This window comes from Haemorhous mexicanus, chromosome 3 (genome assembly GCF_027477595.1).
Source record: "Haemorhous mexicanus isolate bHaeMex1 chromosome 3, bHaeMex1.pri, whole genome shotgun sequence".
In the NCBI taxonomy this organism is placed as follows: domain Eukaryota; kingdom Metazoa; phylum Chordata; class Aves; order Passeriformes; family Fringillidae; genus Haemorhous; species Haemorhous mexicanus.
The window spans coordinates 42,010,665-42,025,572 of record NC_082343.1 but is presented as its reverse complement, the minus strand read 5'-3'; the positions used below and the strand labels follow the sequence as shown (position 1 = coordinate 42,025,572).

At 40.1% G+C, this 14,908-nt stretch overlaps 1 protein-coding gene and 1 long non-coding RNA gene across 2 annotated transcripts in view; one reads left to right on the top strand and one right to left on the bottom strand.

The window, feature by feature from the left end:
* Positions 1–343: 343 nt before the first annotated feature.
* Positions 344–14,348, top strand: LOC132324896 (uncharacterized). Its single transcript, XR_009485763.1, has 3 exons — positions 344–388; positions 12,966–13,094; positions 14,036–14,348. It is a non-coding gene; the product is annotated as an uncharacterized LOC132324896 (long non-coding RNA).
* The window catches only part of KIF25 (kinesin family member 25), a 41,150-nt gene continuing 28,586 nt past the window's right edge, over positions 2,345–14,908 (bottom strand). Inside the window, exons 11-15 of the mRNA XM_059841517.1 lie at positions 14,343–14,519; positions 9,132–9,283; positions 6,429–6,626; positions 3,887–4,042; positions 2,345–2,741 (exon numbers count right to left, since the gene is read on the bottom strand). Coding sequence (XP_059697500.1) covers positions 2,584–2,741; positions 3,887–4,042; positions 6,429–6,626; positions 9,132–9,283; positions 14,343–14,519 — 841 coding nt within the window. The 3' untranslated portion in view covers positions 2,345–2,583. The remainder of the gene's footprint in view (positions 2,742–3,886; positions 4,043–6,428; positions 6,627–9,131; positions 9,284–14,342; positions 14,520–14,908) is intronic.

Genomic DNA, 14,908 nt, shown 5'->3' with positions numbered 1-14,908 from the left:
TTCTTAACAACAATCACCTTTTCCCTGGTGCTTATGCCCTTCTATCTCAATATTCCAGAATTCTTTCAATCACTTTTCTTTCTTTCTCCCAGTGTTGGTATGTGTGTTTCAGCTTGACAGTGCCAAGATAGTGAGGACTGGTTTATCAGGATGGGCTTTAGTCAACGAGGGAAACCTTGAGGTCAGCTCTGAGGTCACATCTGCTTTTCTAAAATAGATGTAATTTCAAGGCACAAAAGACCTAAACACTGAAAAATGACAGCAAAGAAGTACAGGGACTTGCACATGCTGTTTTGCTTGCTCTCCAAGACATAAGTTACATGTCTGAATATCCTCCTTTGGCAGGCCTGAGTGACTCTTGGGACAGAAGGCAATTCAGCTTAGACATGTGAGTAAAGCCATTTCACCCTTACAACTTTTACCCTTCTTCCCTTCTGACACTGGGATTGAGCAATCACATCTCTATAACTCAGGAAATTCCAAACCTGAAAGTTGTTAGAACAAAACGTTAACCCTGCTGCCCTGCATATCCTGTACACTCCGTTGTACAGGTCAAACAGTGAGCGATATGCTATTCTGACAAGGAAAACAGGAGTAGGGAATTCTGCATACTCTCAGTTTGGCAGAGTTAATGTTAATGTAGAAACTTAACCTTTTTGCTCATATTTGAGGGGTTTATTTCTCTGCTTCAATAATAAGTACAGCTGCTTTTCTCCTACAACAAAGATCATAAATAAATCCAAAGTTTTGAAGGGCAGTTTTTCAGAAAAAGAAAAGAAAGAACAGCTCATGGAAAATTGCGCTTCTATGTAACACTTAAAAATGTCAAATCCTTAAAATACTTGGACTTACTTTTAACTACTGGTGGAATCAGCCCTTGTTACTTAATCTCTCTTTGAGCTGTAATCCAGGCTGCTTTACTAACCCAGCTGTCCAGAGACTAAGGTGAGCTTGAAGCTACTCCTGCATTTTGTTTACCAGACTGACATTCCTTGCTCTGACACTTTCTCAACTGAGATTTACTGACCACTCAGCTTCCTAAATTCCCGTGGCCAGAGTGGTTTTCTACTCCTCTGTTACTGCTGTAATCAGGTAAAGTTAAGGCTTTATTACCCTCATGACATTATTTAGGAAAGCAAGTGTTACTACAGCTCTTTGGTTCAATACTTATGTTCTGAGCACCAGAGCACTGCAAGCAACACAGCAGCTGTTATATATTCAAGGGTGAAATTCCAATAATAGTATGCTACATAATCTCTGGATAAATATTTGCGCTTGTGAAGGTTAAGTGACTTGGAGGACTATAAACTCCAGCTTTTGGGGCAGGCCACTGCAATTTAAGCCTTCGTGCAGTGACCCAACAACGACCTCTCTCCCAGTGTAGGGGCAGAGTAATTGCTGGTGGAAAAAAAATTAAGAGTGGCTCTTGAGGCCTCTGCTGAGCAGTAATTTAGTGTACAGAACACATCAGATGTTGCTTGATCCCAATTGTTCACCTTGGACGTACTTCTCACCTCTAACATTGCTTAAACTTCTTGAAACTTCACCCGGTGTCCCTTCATTCACAAGTCCTGCATGATGTTGTCTCACCATTGGTGTAAAAGGGTGAAAGCCTCTTGCAGGTGACAAACAGCATCTCACAAGCTGGTGTTTGGTGTTTTATTTGTGTGGTTATCCTTTTTTAATCTGAAGGCACAGCACCAAGTCTGTGATGTGTTTAACTTGCCTCAGAAATGCAAGTGAAACAATAGGCCAGATTACTACAGCAGTTGTACAAGTAGAAGTTGGGTCCCATTAGGATCTGTAGTTCAGGGCCTCTCAGCGTTCATGAAGCAAAAATACCCCCCAAACAGGCCAAGCTGTGGGTTTAATGAACTCAGCAGAGCTGGGACTCATTCCAACATATTTAACTTAAGTGTGTTTTCAAAAAGTTGTGTAATCCCTCATTTGCTTTCTAAACTACATTCCAGAGGGATAACAGATATAGCCTTACTTATTTTTCTCCATCTCAGTAATGCCATTATTTCCTACCTAAAACCAGAGAACAAAACTCCATTCAGTACAGCTGATGAGTTCCTTTACACTCCTACCTGTTGCTAGTGCATTAGTAATGACCCCATTCATGCCAGATAGCAGAGTAGTCAAAAAATTATGTGTGTCATTTTAATCCAAGCTGGGAGGACATATTTCACTTGCTTCCATGAAGCACTGGAATGATATTTACACTCCTGACTTCTGCTGAGAAGACAGAATGCCCCCTTGGCCTGTCAGAAGCAAACCACCCTAAATCAGGGTCCTGTTGACTTAGGGCAAGTAGAATTAAAGAAACACATCACCAAAGCCATGTCTTAAAGCCCAGTTTATTTCTCTACCATGCCACCATGGTGGGTAGCTGTTGTCAATACTTGCTATTATCTTTGGAGCAAGAACATCATTAGCAGGTTTATTGGTTACTAATGCCGTGTTGAGGATTGTTTATTTTATCTGGCAGTTGATATCTAAAAGACTGGCTTAAGGACAACAATATACATTTCAGTCTGAGGAACTCATTAATGATACTTTAATCCACAGGAGTCTTAGGTTTTATTTTCCTTTACTCGGCACTGGGAAATTTTTTTTCTTGACTTGTCCTCTCTGAACTTGCCGAGCGCGAGTTCCAAATCCCAGAGACTGCATTGATTCTGTTAAGTACTTTTGGCCAGGAGAGATGCACAGCATCACCAACAGTTTAGCATCACCTCCTAAAAGCAGGGGAAAGACAAAACATAGTTATTTACCTCCTTATTTTCAGTAAGTTATACATTGTTACCATACTGATACACAACGGTGAGCACGGGTTACCACTGCTTTCATGAAGCAAAAGACTGCTCCTGAAAAGGGCTGTGGAAACAGACAGCTCCTTCATGGGGAGTCTACATCTAACAATATGATATTTGCCCCCAAGTGTTTCACAATTTGTAATGTAGATTTTTTTCCCCTATTATCTTCATTACTTAATCATCATGCATGTTACGGCTCTGGACACTTAAATTTCAGTTCTGTCAAATATTTGTAAATTTGGGGTAATGGCAAAATGGCTTGTGTGACAATAAAACGAAACAGACTTGAAGTTTATAGACAATGATTAAACAAAGGAAGAAATGGCCATTTTCAACACTTCACCAAAGTCATACAACAGACATAGACAAAATCAGGCTCAGTGCTTGTGCAACATAGCTCTCACTTCTTTTTTTGGCTTTCCCTTGTCACAGTAGGGACTCTAGTACTAAGTGAAAATCTAAGCTTAAGCAAAAAATTAATAGTATTCTAGAAACTGAATTGTTACTTCATTCACTGTCAATGCCTTGAACGGGAGATTAAAAGCATAAGGGCTAATATTTTCTGGCTGAAGAAAAATGGACTAATGTACTACACATACGGACACAAATCTGACATTACTGCAGGCATAACACTTGCTTTAAAACTGCTTCTGCATTGATGAGGAGCTAAAGAAGAGGAAAACACAAAAGGAAATTGTAGCACAGTGCCATGTCCTGTCTTCTTCCTTTGTCTTGCTGCTACAAGGCACAATATAGTAATAAAGATTGAAGTTTAACTTTTAAACTGTACTTGACACGAAACACTGGTGAAATGCAATTTTTACCCTTTACATGATCCCATTGAGATGTTGTTCTTCAACTGAGCTTTGGAAACAGCACAGTTTAGCCTGATTCAGGAGCTCAGAGCTGTCACCGTGTACTCACACTCTCCCAAGCCAGTCTTTGAAATAGAGGGCACATTCAGGCAAGGAGTATAAGATCATCTTCTAGTTTACACAGCAAAGAAGAAGAAAAACCAGGAGAAGAAATCTATATTGTTGAACAAGAGTCAGAATATAATCCCTCACCTACGGAGTCCTGAAGCAGGTGTGTAAGTTTGCTGTTCCGATATGGGACGTGAGCTCGCTGCTCTGCTATTGCTCCCAGAACGTCGGCCAGCGCAGACAGGCTGCGGTTGATGAAGGAGGTCTCTCTCAGTGCTGCCCCTGTCACTCCAGACATACCTGGTACAGTGTACAAAAAGGCACTGCTAACACGAAGCAAATCTGCTTCAAAACTGTAATGTGGAGGAAAGGTTAAAGACGGTTCAATGTCTACAGAGGGTCCAAAGCATCTCATGTTAAAGTTGATCTCTGGAGGTGTACAATGCATTTTTTGCTCCATATGTATTAGGAACAAGGAACCAAGAGAGTAGGAACACCTTTAGATCAGACAAGACAATACTGCTTTTGAAAACACAAGTCCACAGTGGTCCCAAAGAGAAGCCTGTTTTGTTCCGCCATTTTTTATAATACTTATAAAAAATGCCCCATCTGTATCCCTTTGGAAAAGAGACGAGACACTGATGGCACAAGCTGCAGAGAGAAAACTGTACAACAGCCACAAGTGTGAAGTGTTTGGGTTCACCAAAGCCTGTGGAGTGGTGCTTTATGGCATGATTTGCTGTAAGGAAGTCGATAAAGGAAAATGGTGCCCTTCTACCACCCACCCACCCAGCATGGTTTTATGTAGCTATGCTGCCCCTGAGCAACACAGTAAAGGTTTGGTCTATGCAACACATTGCACCAATTCAAAGAGGTGCTGCAAGCTCAACTCTTAGATCAGTCTGGATTAATTACTCTTAATTAATTACTCTTAATTAAGAGTAATTAATTCCTGCTGTCCTTACCTTTGCTATTTGGGGGAGAGAAATTTGCTATTAGCATTTAGCATCATATTGTTCAAACTCAAGCTTTCTTGAGGATAGTGGATGAGGTACAGATACACCCTCAGTCACTTCTTACCCAGAGCACATGATCCATGTCAGGCAGAGCTGATGACGGTGGGATCAGATGAGGCCAACAGCTTCCTCTACTGCCTACTCTCCTATCTCTAGACAGGTACAGGGAGTGGCTAGAGATCTTGTTTTCCCCTTAGGTCAGCATTTTCTAGCAAAGGGGTGTTCAAGAGGGAAATGTGAAAAAGTACAGTAATAGCAAAAACCCCAGGAGTCTGGACAGGGAGGGCTGTAGAACTGTGACTGTGGGAGAGGAAAAGGTTGGAGTGGTAGAGTGTCCAGTTGTCAGAGACAGAGCAAAACAGTTTGGAAGACCCTGACAAAGAGTGGATAACGATCCAAGATAGGCTGAATCTCCAGGTAACTTTACTGGGGTCATTATATATACAGCCATCCCCAGGCTTCCTGTATATCAAGGAAAAGTGGACTCCTGGGATATGTTATCCTGGGATAACAGTTATCCCCCTAAAGAAGAAAACTGGGGAGGGGGTACATGTTTAAACTACTGATTATCTGCATTTGGTTAGATGAACTTTGATAAAGCATTTAGCTGAGTTTTCAAAGTGAAACACTGCTGCAAATTACCCAGGCCAGCTGTAGAGCCAAGAGGGCTGGGTGCTGACATGTGCGAGAAGCTTGGGGTACTGCAGCTCCCTTAGATTTGCCCACATTTTAAAACGGTTACAAGTTAACACTGCCCTCACTCTCAGCAGAGTATGTCCACTAGCACATCTGATGGCAGAGGTCGGTCTGCCACTAACTCATCTAACACTGATGGGAGCACAGCTCTTCTGGCTTCACTGGAGGATCTGGCCTGCTGAGCCCCAAACCAAGGAAATGTTTGTCCTGGTTTAACTGAGAGAACAAACACACACCCTGTTGCTCAATTACATGTTTTCAGCATTTAGAGCAAATGAAAAAATAATGTATTATATTAGGTTTCTCTGTAGAACAAAAGTTTAACAGTGAGCAACAGCAAGAATTCTTGGCAGTAAAGTAAAAGACTTTTTCATAATACTGGTTCACTTTTCAAAACATTATTTCTGGAATGATACATTTGGCTGCATGGTTTTTCTTGGTAAGAAAGCTTGTCCTTTAGGAAATAATCAAGTTTTTGAAATTATTGTGTGCATAGAGGAGGTAGGAAGAAAATGCTTTGAAGAAAGAAAGAAAACAATATTATCTTTTCAACACTAATTTCCTCCAAGACTTTTTCCACAATAAAGCAGAAAAATCCACACATGGTGATATCAATTATTACAGATATTTGTAATCTTTAAATAATTTATGCCCTTTAAACATTTCTGTACCAAAGACATGCTAATTTTCAGAACAGAAAAACAGGCCTAAAAAAAGTAGTCTGAACAAATAGTGTATCCTATGATAGGGGTAACTGTCCTGGGCTTATTTCAAGCTTATACAGCCATACTTTCAGTTAAACTATACCAGCATAAAACCAGCTCAATCAGCCCTCAAAATTTTGTTTATGCCAAGATCTGTGGGTTCAAACCACCCCTGTGTGAGCAGCATGTATCCCTCCATAAAGGACTAAGGCATTTATTGTGATCTAGATCCATGAGGATCCCTGCCCATGAACAGACACGTTCACTTACCGACACACTCGCTCCCAGCCAGGTCCACCAGCTGCAGTCTCGTTTTGACTTGCTTCATTTTCTCAGTTGCTTCAAGCTGCACTGGTGAAGAGGCTCTGGAAGAAGAGGTGGATTTATTGTCTCTCATTTTTTGTGGAAAGGTGAAGGAAGCTTCTTTATTTAGTCTCTGACTGGTTTGTTCTTCTTCCCATAAAGTACCTGGTTAATGGAAAAAACAAAAGAGAGCTTCTTACTGACAATGAAAATTGAGATGGGGAAAAAGTGGGGCATCAATAGGGTGATGTACAGTATCTGCTGCTTCAGGCTATTCTAACAGAAGCAATGTACAAGCCAGAATCCATGGCACAGGCAGGCTGAATGACTTTTTCTATCTTATTTAAAGTTTTACCCATCAAACTGACTGCACCAACTGGTAACAAGCTTTGGTGTAGATTGTGTTGTAACCAATATCCCCATTGTTGACACATCTGTGTGGAAAACAAGAAGTGGGAGTCCAGTAAGGACTTAAAGGGGCATTTTAAAAAGTTTTAGACTAATTGCAACCAAAGAGCAAATTCAGATGCTTGGGAGAAGTAGGCTCTGAAAACAGAGTCTATGTATTTGAAACATCACCTGCTGGTGCTCTGGAAAAAAACAAACAAACAAACAAACAAACAAAAAAACCTTATCCTGCTTTTCTATTTTGTCCTTTTCTGCTGCTCCCCCTGGACTTCCTTCAGCCCTCAAATCCCACTGCAAGATCGCCACACAATGAGCTATTAGCCTCAAGAGTGTTATTCCCACTTGATCAGACTGGTTACCTACTAGTATCATTCCTCAGCAGAAGCATCTGGCTTTTTCTGTTTGCTGGGAAGGAAGACAAATACTGTCTGGGAAAGCTGCTTTCACATTAGCTTAGCAGGAATATATGCAAAATGAATTTCCCAAAGTAGTTGTTTTTGGGTTTTTTTCTCTCTTAGTGTTTTGGTTTTCATCTATCTCTTTCTTTCTCTCTCTGAAAGAACAAAAGAATAAAGGCACATATTCTGCTACAGGTCATAGAGACAACAGACCTCCTTGGGTGCTTACAGAGTTCTAGTTGGAATAGTAGAAAGTTTCCACTGCAAAACTTGACTAAAGAGCAGACTGACTTGCCTTACAGAGCTCTGTATTTCTCCAAGTAGGATGCTGCTAAACCCTGAGCCAGCTCTTCACAGTGTGGGCAGAGCAGCTGTGTTGGCTTACACAGAATAAATGGCTTCAGGCCATACAGTGTCAAACTAAGTGTTCCCACTCCTCTTCAGTTTTAGACAATGAAATTAAGAAACAGCTCTCCTCAAACAACAGATAATACTGATCAAAATGCTAAAATACCTTAATCACACCTGAAAAAGTGCTGGCTTGTTAACCCTAGCTTTAGGTGCAGAACTCATCACAGACTTTACAACTTTTCTTTAGTGACTAAGGTATCTGACATTGAGATATTTGACAATGGCACCTGGCTTTTAAATCAGGATCCTTTCCTTTTAAACAAGCCAGGCTGTGCTGTCACACACTGCTGCAGTGAGGTCCCAGCTGCAGTGCTGCCCTCTCTGTTTCCTTACAGTGCACATCTTCACCCTCATACTGGGAGTCAAAAGCCAGAGTCTGCATTCAACAACAATTAGACATTTCGGCAGAGCTTTGCTGCCAGGCAACATGGCACAGTGGGGTGGCTGCAATTAGAAGTGGCAAAGGGAATTCTGGACCAGACAAGATGGCTGCTATGCTAATGGTGCAAGCACTGAGTTTAAAAAAGTACCATCACTCTAATTGACCAGAATCTGGAGCTGACTAGAGTTAGCATTGGGAATGCTGGAGCTGCAGCTTATAAATTAACTGTGTCTTTTGGCAAGGGAGGGCAAGAGAGGGCACTGTTTGTTCTGCTTTTCTGTTGGTTTAACTTCTGATAGCAGTGTAAGGGAAAAAATGTTAAATATTTCCCACTTTCTAAAATCATATTGTTGTTGCAGAGTATGAAGGAGATGGACCACAGCACTGAAAGCAGAGAGCCTAATTATAGCATGAGCAAAAGAAAACAAAGTTACTCCCCAAGAGCCCCAAAAGAAAGTTGTTCCTCAACCAATAAACTTGGTGTGTAGTGGGAAGCAGAAATTTCAGTGTTGCCATAATAAATAGGATAAGTATATTGTCTTTTCATAATGGCCTATTATTAACAGTTCAAAGGATTCTGAATTTAAAGGACATTTTTGCAAGGCAGAGAGTAAATAAATTTAATTCTTTCTCAACCAGAAGCATGTGATGATTCCTAAAATTTATGGTTAGCTCAACCACAAACTTTGTATGACATGTAATTATTCATTCTAAGTGATTTAACTACTTTATTTGAGTATGTACCTTATCAAGATCTTTATTTTCTTATGACTTTCTGATAAGACTTATTCATTAGTTGCCTCATGCAATAAAACTTCAACAATTCTGGAAGTCAAGACATGTAAAGAAAAGTGCTAAGATTTTATGAAACTGAAAGTTCGAGTAGCATTCAAACATGAAAATGGTCTGTTATTTAAGAAGGAAAGTAGAAGTTAGAAAAATGGAAAAGAACTGAGGGAATGTATCAAACATTGGAAAAAGGAAGAAAAAGCAATATGAAAACCTCCCAGTCCACAGACTGTTTTTCTAAAAACAACTGCCTCCAGATGTATTTTAGTAAATCCTACTTACCAAAGTTATCTCCAAAGACAACTGTGGTTATGGTCAATGTCACTACCAGATGAGAACGAGAGGAATGAGCATGCACCAGTGTTGGGTGCGTGACTCTCAGCTGTAGGCCTTTGTTTACTAGATGCAAAAATTCTGATGAATTTTCAACAGTCCTAAGAAGTAAAGAAACAGAAAGGATATTTAACTGGCTCACAGGAAAAAACACACAAGAAGCTGACAACTTGAATGAGAACTTCAGCATTTCCATTTCCCTGCTCTTCTCCTTATACTACTCTCAGTTTTGAGCTGCACAAACAGACTCTTTCAGGTGGGATAAAGATGAAAATTCATGCCAAAAGCTGTGATGCAGTCCTGAAAGTGCTGCAGAAGTGGCCTGCCAGCCTTGCAGGTCCAGAGGTACTATAGCTCAGCTCTTGAAGCCACAGAAATTTCTGTATCTCCACACTTTGGAAGAAAAGACACAGGTTTAGACAATGCTGGAATCTCTGGTCTTACAGAAGTAGATTTCTCCAATTTATGCTGAAGTAGCTCACTTTCTTAGGTAGAGAATTAGGCAAAACCCCTCAAAATTTCTCTGGGCCTCTGGAAGTCATATTTCACATATGGAGTTAAATCCAGAATCTCTGGAAAAAGTCCAGTTCCACTGTTCAATGAGTACAATATCAGAATGACTAGATGTGAATTTCTATAGACCATTTATCTCATACTATCTGTTTTCTTTTCCTGTTAAAGGAAATACTGCAAATATGATCAATCTAAGGGCAAAGACCTAGCACACACAGTGAAATAAAAACAGAAAATTAAATAAACTGGTTCGGTAAAGAAAAAACCCACTATGATTTTCCCTATGTTTGCAATGTCTGAAACAAATGAGATAAGACTGTCTACCCTTTTCTTTCACTGTGTTGCCTTCTTCAATAATCATTGAAGGTAGAACATCTAAACAGTTGTTTTTAGGTGGGCGTATAAATTATGACTGTGTATCATAGCCTGGTCACTGAATGCTCTGGAACACCACAACCATTAATAACTCTTATGACAGGCCACAGGCTTGGTTCCACAATGCTGCAGTCAGCAGCAGCTAGCATGTGATAAAAGGCAAGGTCTTTAAGACATAGATTTGTCTGATTTCAGTAAAAGTCACACCAGGCACAAACTTATTTTATGCTAAGAGCCATACTTGAAGAGTTTAGAAACAGAAGAACAAAAGAAAACAAGCTATACTCAACTAAAACAATTTCCTCAAAAAACAAAGCAAGGGCATCTGAAGCACAGAAGAGCATTTGGCCACACCATATCTATAGACACTTAGGAGAAGCAGCCAGCTCAGTGCAGTTCCCTGTGTATCCAGGCCTGCATGAGGTAAACAATCACTACAGACTTCCCCTATCAATCCTGAGCCATACATGCCAGCCTAGACGGTGAGACCTCTACCTCTGGGCACCCCCCTCCTGCTTGTTTGACCTGGTACCAGCAGAGAACCAGTGGCTCCAGTTCCTACAGTCAGAGCCTTGCATTGGAGTGACCTGACTATCACCCATCCTGCCTTCCCAAGCCTTGAACTGCATCTTTCAGTGGCTAGTCAGCCAGGACTGGAAGGCCCGAGGGGGAAACAGCCTTAGGATGCAGCACCAGGCTGTTGGATTTTGCAAGCTGCTGCTGTGAGCTGGCAAAGGGTCAGTGCTCTAAGCTGCTGCCCCATCCCTGCATTTGCCAAGGAAGACAGGGCTCAGGGTGTGCTGTCAGTATTGGTCACCTATGGCTGGGAAACTGCAGCTGGCTTTGAAGACAAGCAACACCCCCAGCCCAGTGTGGCAAGCTTGGCACAGTAGCTCATCTGCAGGACTGACAGAAATAATATTTTAGTATAATCTCTACGACTTCATCGTGCTTTGTGTGCCGCACGTTCCAGGACCAGATTCTACAAAGAGAAGCCCTGTTGTGGTTACGTTAAAAATTTAATGCTGAAAATTCCCCAAAGTCAACCAAGCTATAAAAGAAGAAAGAGACTGAGACTTTGATGATTCAGTAAGATGAACATGTTAGCAGGAAAGAGGCTACTGTACTTTAGTGGATATATGGAGAAGCCAATGAGACCCAGCAGGCCAATATATTCTAGATTAAATATTATCATAAATGAGGATGTGTTTTTATTCAAAGCATCAGCTGTTTACTTTAGATTTCAGGCAGCTGGGTGGCCTCATTCAATGATTCCTTTACTTTGTTTGGGTTTGTTTTTTCTTATTAACCTTTCTATGTAATTATTAATATAACCTGTTTATGAATTGAACTTTTTTCACTGCTTGCACTGTAATTGAGATACAAGTCCATGTTTTTATTTATGTTTGCATTAGAATTTAGTATTAGCTGATAGAGATAAGTGGCTTTTAAGAGTTTTAGTTCATGGGGCCCGGTTCCTTTGCCATAAATTAAAATTTACAGAAATAAACTGAGCAGCCATTTTATTAACTAGAGGGACAAATGAAACCTTATTGCCGCTTCTTTTTTTTTTTCTTTTTTGTCTCTATGGCACAAGTCCTACTGCTTCTCACCTCTCCCTTTCCCAAAATCTATGAAAAAAGATGGTTCACCCACTAACTATGCAAAGTTCCCTTGGGAAGTGGAACAGGCATTTTTCAGGAATAAAATTATGCCAGGCCAGTGTCTTAGTTACTGAAATACCTTAATTAAAAAGTACTTGGAGGTTTTGATGAAACAGAAAAAGTTCAACTCCCAGCATGCCCACACTACATGTACCCATCTTCACTTTCTAAGTCATATGGCTCCTTTCCTGTCTAGTCAAAGGAAAAAGATTAGCTCCTCCAAGAAAGATGCAGCACACACAGGTTAAGTTCTGCTCCCAGCCTCTTCTGGAGTTTTTCATTCTCTTGACAGCAGAGCCTTAATTAGATACTAAAAGTTGGAGTAGAGTCACAGTTAGGAAATACAAGAATAGAGACATAGAGAAACCCACTAGTTAGCATAATACAGACAGAAAGGGCAAAAGGATTCATCACTTTAAGCTCCAGTCACTTTTCATTCATTCCATATTCCTATGGAGCATGCAGAGTGCAATCAAGCTTGCAGAATTTCTTTGGAAATTGTATTTAACCTCAAGACCAAAGAGCAGGCAAACCCCACATACAAATGTTAATCCTTCTGAGAATATTGCAGTGCTTATTATTTCACAGAAAGAAAGGAGAGTCATAGCTCCTACAGTGAAGAAAACTACTTGACAATTTCTCTGGGCTCCTACTTTTCTATGAGCAATTAAATTGGTAGAAAGTACAAATCAATAAATGCGTATCACTAGGTAGAATAAAAGTACATTTGCACAATCCTCCAGTACATCTTGTATTTTTATCAAGGCTTGCTGGGAATAGCATTAAATACACATAAACAAACTACTGGTCTGCTTATGTGACTAAGTCCCACAGGACAAAATTATCTCCACTGATGGTGCATTTTATTTAATTGGCATGGGATGCATTTCATATCTGACTGCTAATTCCCCTTAGAAAAGTAGAGATTAGACCACAACAAGAATTATTATAGAGAAGCAAAGAAAAACATCATGCTTCCTCAGTAACAAAGAAAACACTAACACTGTTCTGAACATTTCAATAGAGCAAGATGTTTCTTTTCACAAACATTATTTACTCAAGGAACAGGACATTTCTTTATGTGACATCTTGACAAAGGAGCATATGCTCCTTTCTTGTATCTGTTCTCATGTTGGGTGCTCACAGAGAGATGTCCAGTTTAATTCCACTGTGTACCATCACCTCTCTGGTGCCTCTAGCACTGCTTACTCTATTTTTTTTTGTTTTCTAGCTAATGTTGATACTACTAGCATAAGGCCCAAAGAAAGGCCACAAAAATGGTGAAAGGCCTAGAGAGGAAGCCACATAAGCAGAAGCTGAGGTGACTTGGTCTGTTCAGCCTGGAGAAGAGGAGTCTGAGGTGAGACCTCATTGCAGTTACAACTTCCTTGTGAGGGGAAGCAGAGGGGCAGGAATCAACCTCTTCTCCCTGGTGACCTGAGGGGACAGCCAGAAGTTGTGTCAGGGGAGGTTTACATTGAATATTAAGAAAAGGTTCTTCACCCAGAGGGTGGCTAGGTACTAGAATGGGGTTCTTGGGTCTGTCCTGTGCAGGACGAGGAGTTGGACTCAATGATCTTGTGGGCCCCTTCTCACTCAGGACATTCTATAAAAAATGATACAGCCATGACTAAAATGAGGCACTTGAAACAGGTTCCCTCTTGTTAATGGATGAAATTTTATGAACATATGATTTTAAACATCGAATTACCCAAGGTAAGTTTTTTATATATAACAAGAAAGCACTGCTACATTTGCTTTGTATGCCACACTTACATAATGCCAAGAATCATTCCCATGAGTAGTACAACAAATCTTCGTAATGCTTAGTAAGTAAAAGAAGGCATTAAAGTAAGTATAGCTGTAGCCTTAAATACCCTCGCTCTCCCTACACTGTCAAGTTGTGTAAATAAGGATCAAACCTGGCATATCCCAATGCTGGGGAGGGACATCTTACAAGTGAATGGTGAGAAGCTTTGCTGCTTAGCTTTTAGTTTGAAGAACCTTGATTTTCAAGACCTACCAGTTCAAATGCCAACAAAACAATTCCAGCTTTAACACCTCCACTTATGAAAACAGAACATTAAGTAATATTAAGATGGGTATTTGTATTAAAAGATCACTTAAAACCTTATTCTAATTTTTTGTAACTCTGATGCATAAAGGGAAAGCTAACACCCTACAGCTGCTTAACCATTTGCAACTGGTACGTAAATTTCTATTATAATCTGTAAATTTTATAATTCAATGAGACTGAATGGAAAGTGCTTTGTGACTAGATTATCCCTTCTTTTTCTACAGCTGACAAGATGCCATAGGATCCAGCAACAACAACATATGTGGCAATCTTCAGGCATTCTGAGTGGAAGGCACTTAGCACAGGAGTATAACTCAAAGTAACTATACACTTATTTCTGGAAGTATTTTGACATTTGCAGCCAACTGCAGTCTAATAGACTGAGCTAACAGAAACAGAACTGTTCTTTTGCATATGGTAAGGACTCATTGTTTAGAAGCAATCTGGTGCCTATAATGCAATTTTGTGACAGCTCTACACAACGTTAACACCAGATAGTGTTTGGATGGTAGGAGCAAGCCGTGTACTCACTCGTGCGTCAGCAATGGCACATCGCTCTTCCCTTCTCTGGTTGTGACAACATCACGCTTGACGCCAAACACTTTTCCACAACTGTCTTTGGCCAGAAGATCAAAAATTTCATTATTATACACTTCTACAACAGAAACCTCAACCCAGTAACTTCCTGGTGGCTTTTCTGAAATAAGCCTGGCAAATAAAAAAAGAGAAAAAAATTTGAAGAAAAACGTCCGAAAATGTTGAAGTCAAACCCCACATGAACAATCTGTAAATAGAGATCTATTCTTTAATTGTAATATAATTATAATCTGATAAAAGCATTTACTCAGTATCTGCAGTCTTGGAATTGCCTCATCCATATGCCAATGTTAACTTGAAGAATCAGAATATACAGTTTATTTATACTTAAGGAAGTAAATAGAATTTAATTTTCCAAACAGCTGTGCCAGCTTGTTTTTTCCACTAGCCTCCCACCTCAGGATTTTTTTAAATACCATTTCTCTACTGGCAGATATTGCACTCAGAGTATAAAATCTGGCAGAGTGCAAGCAATGAACAAAGATGAGAAACTATATCTG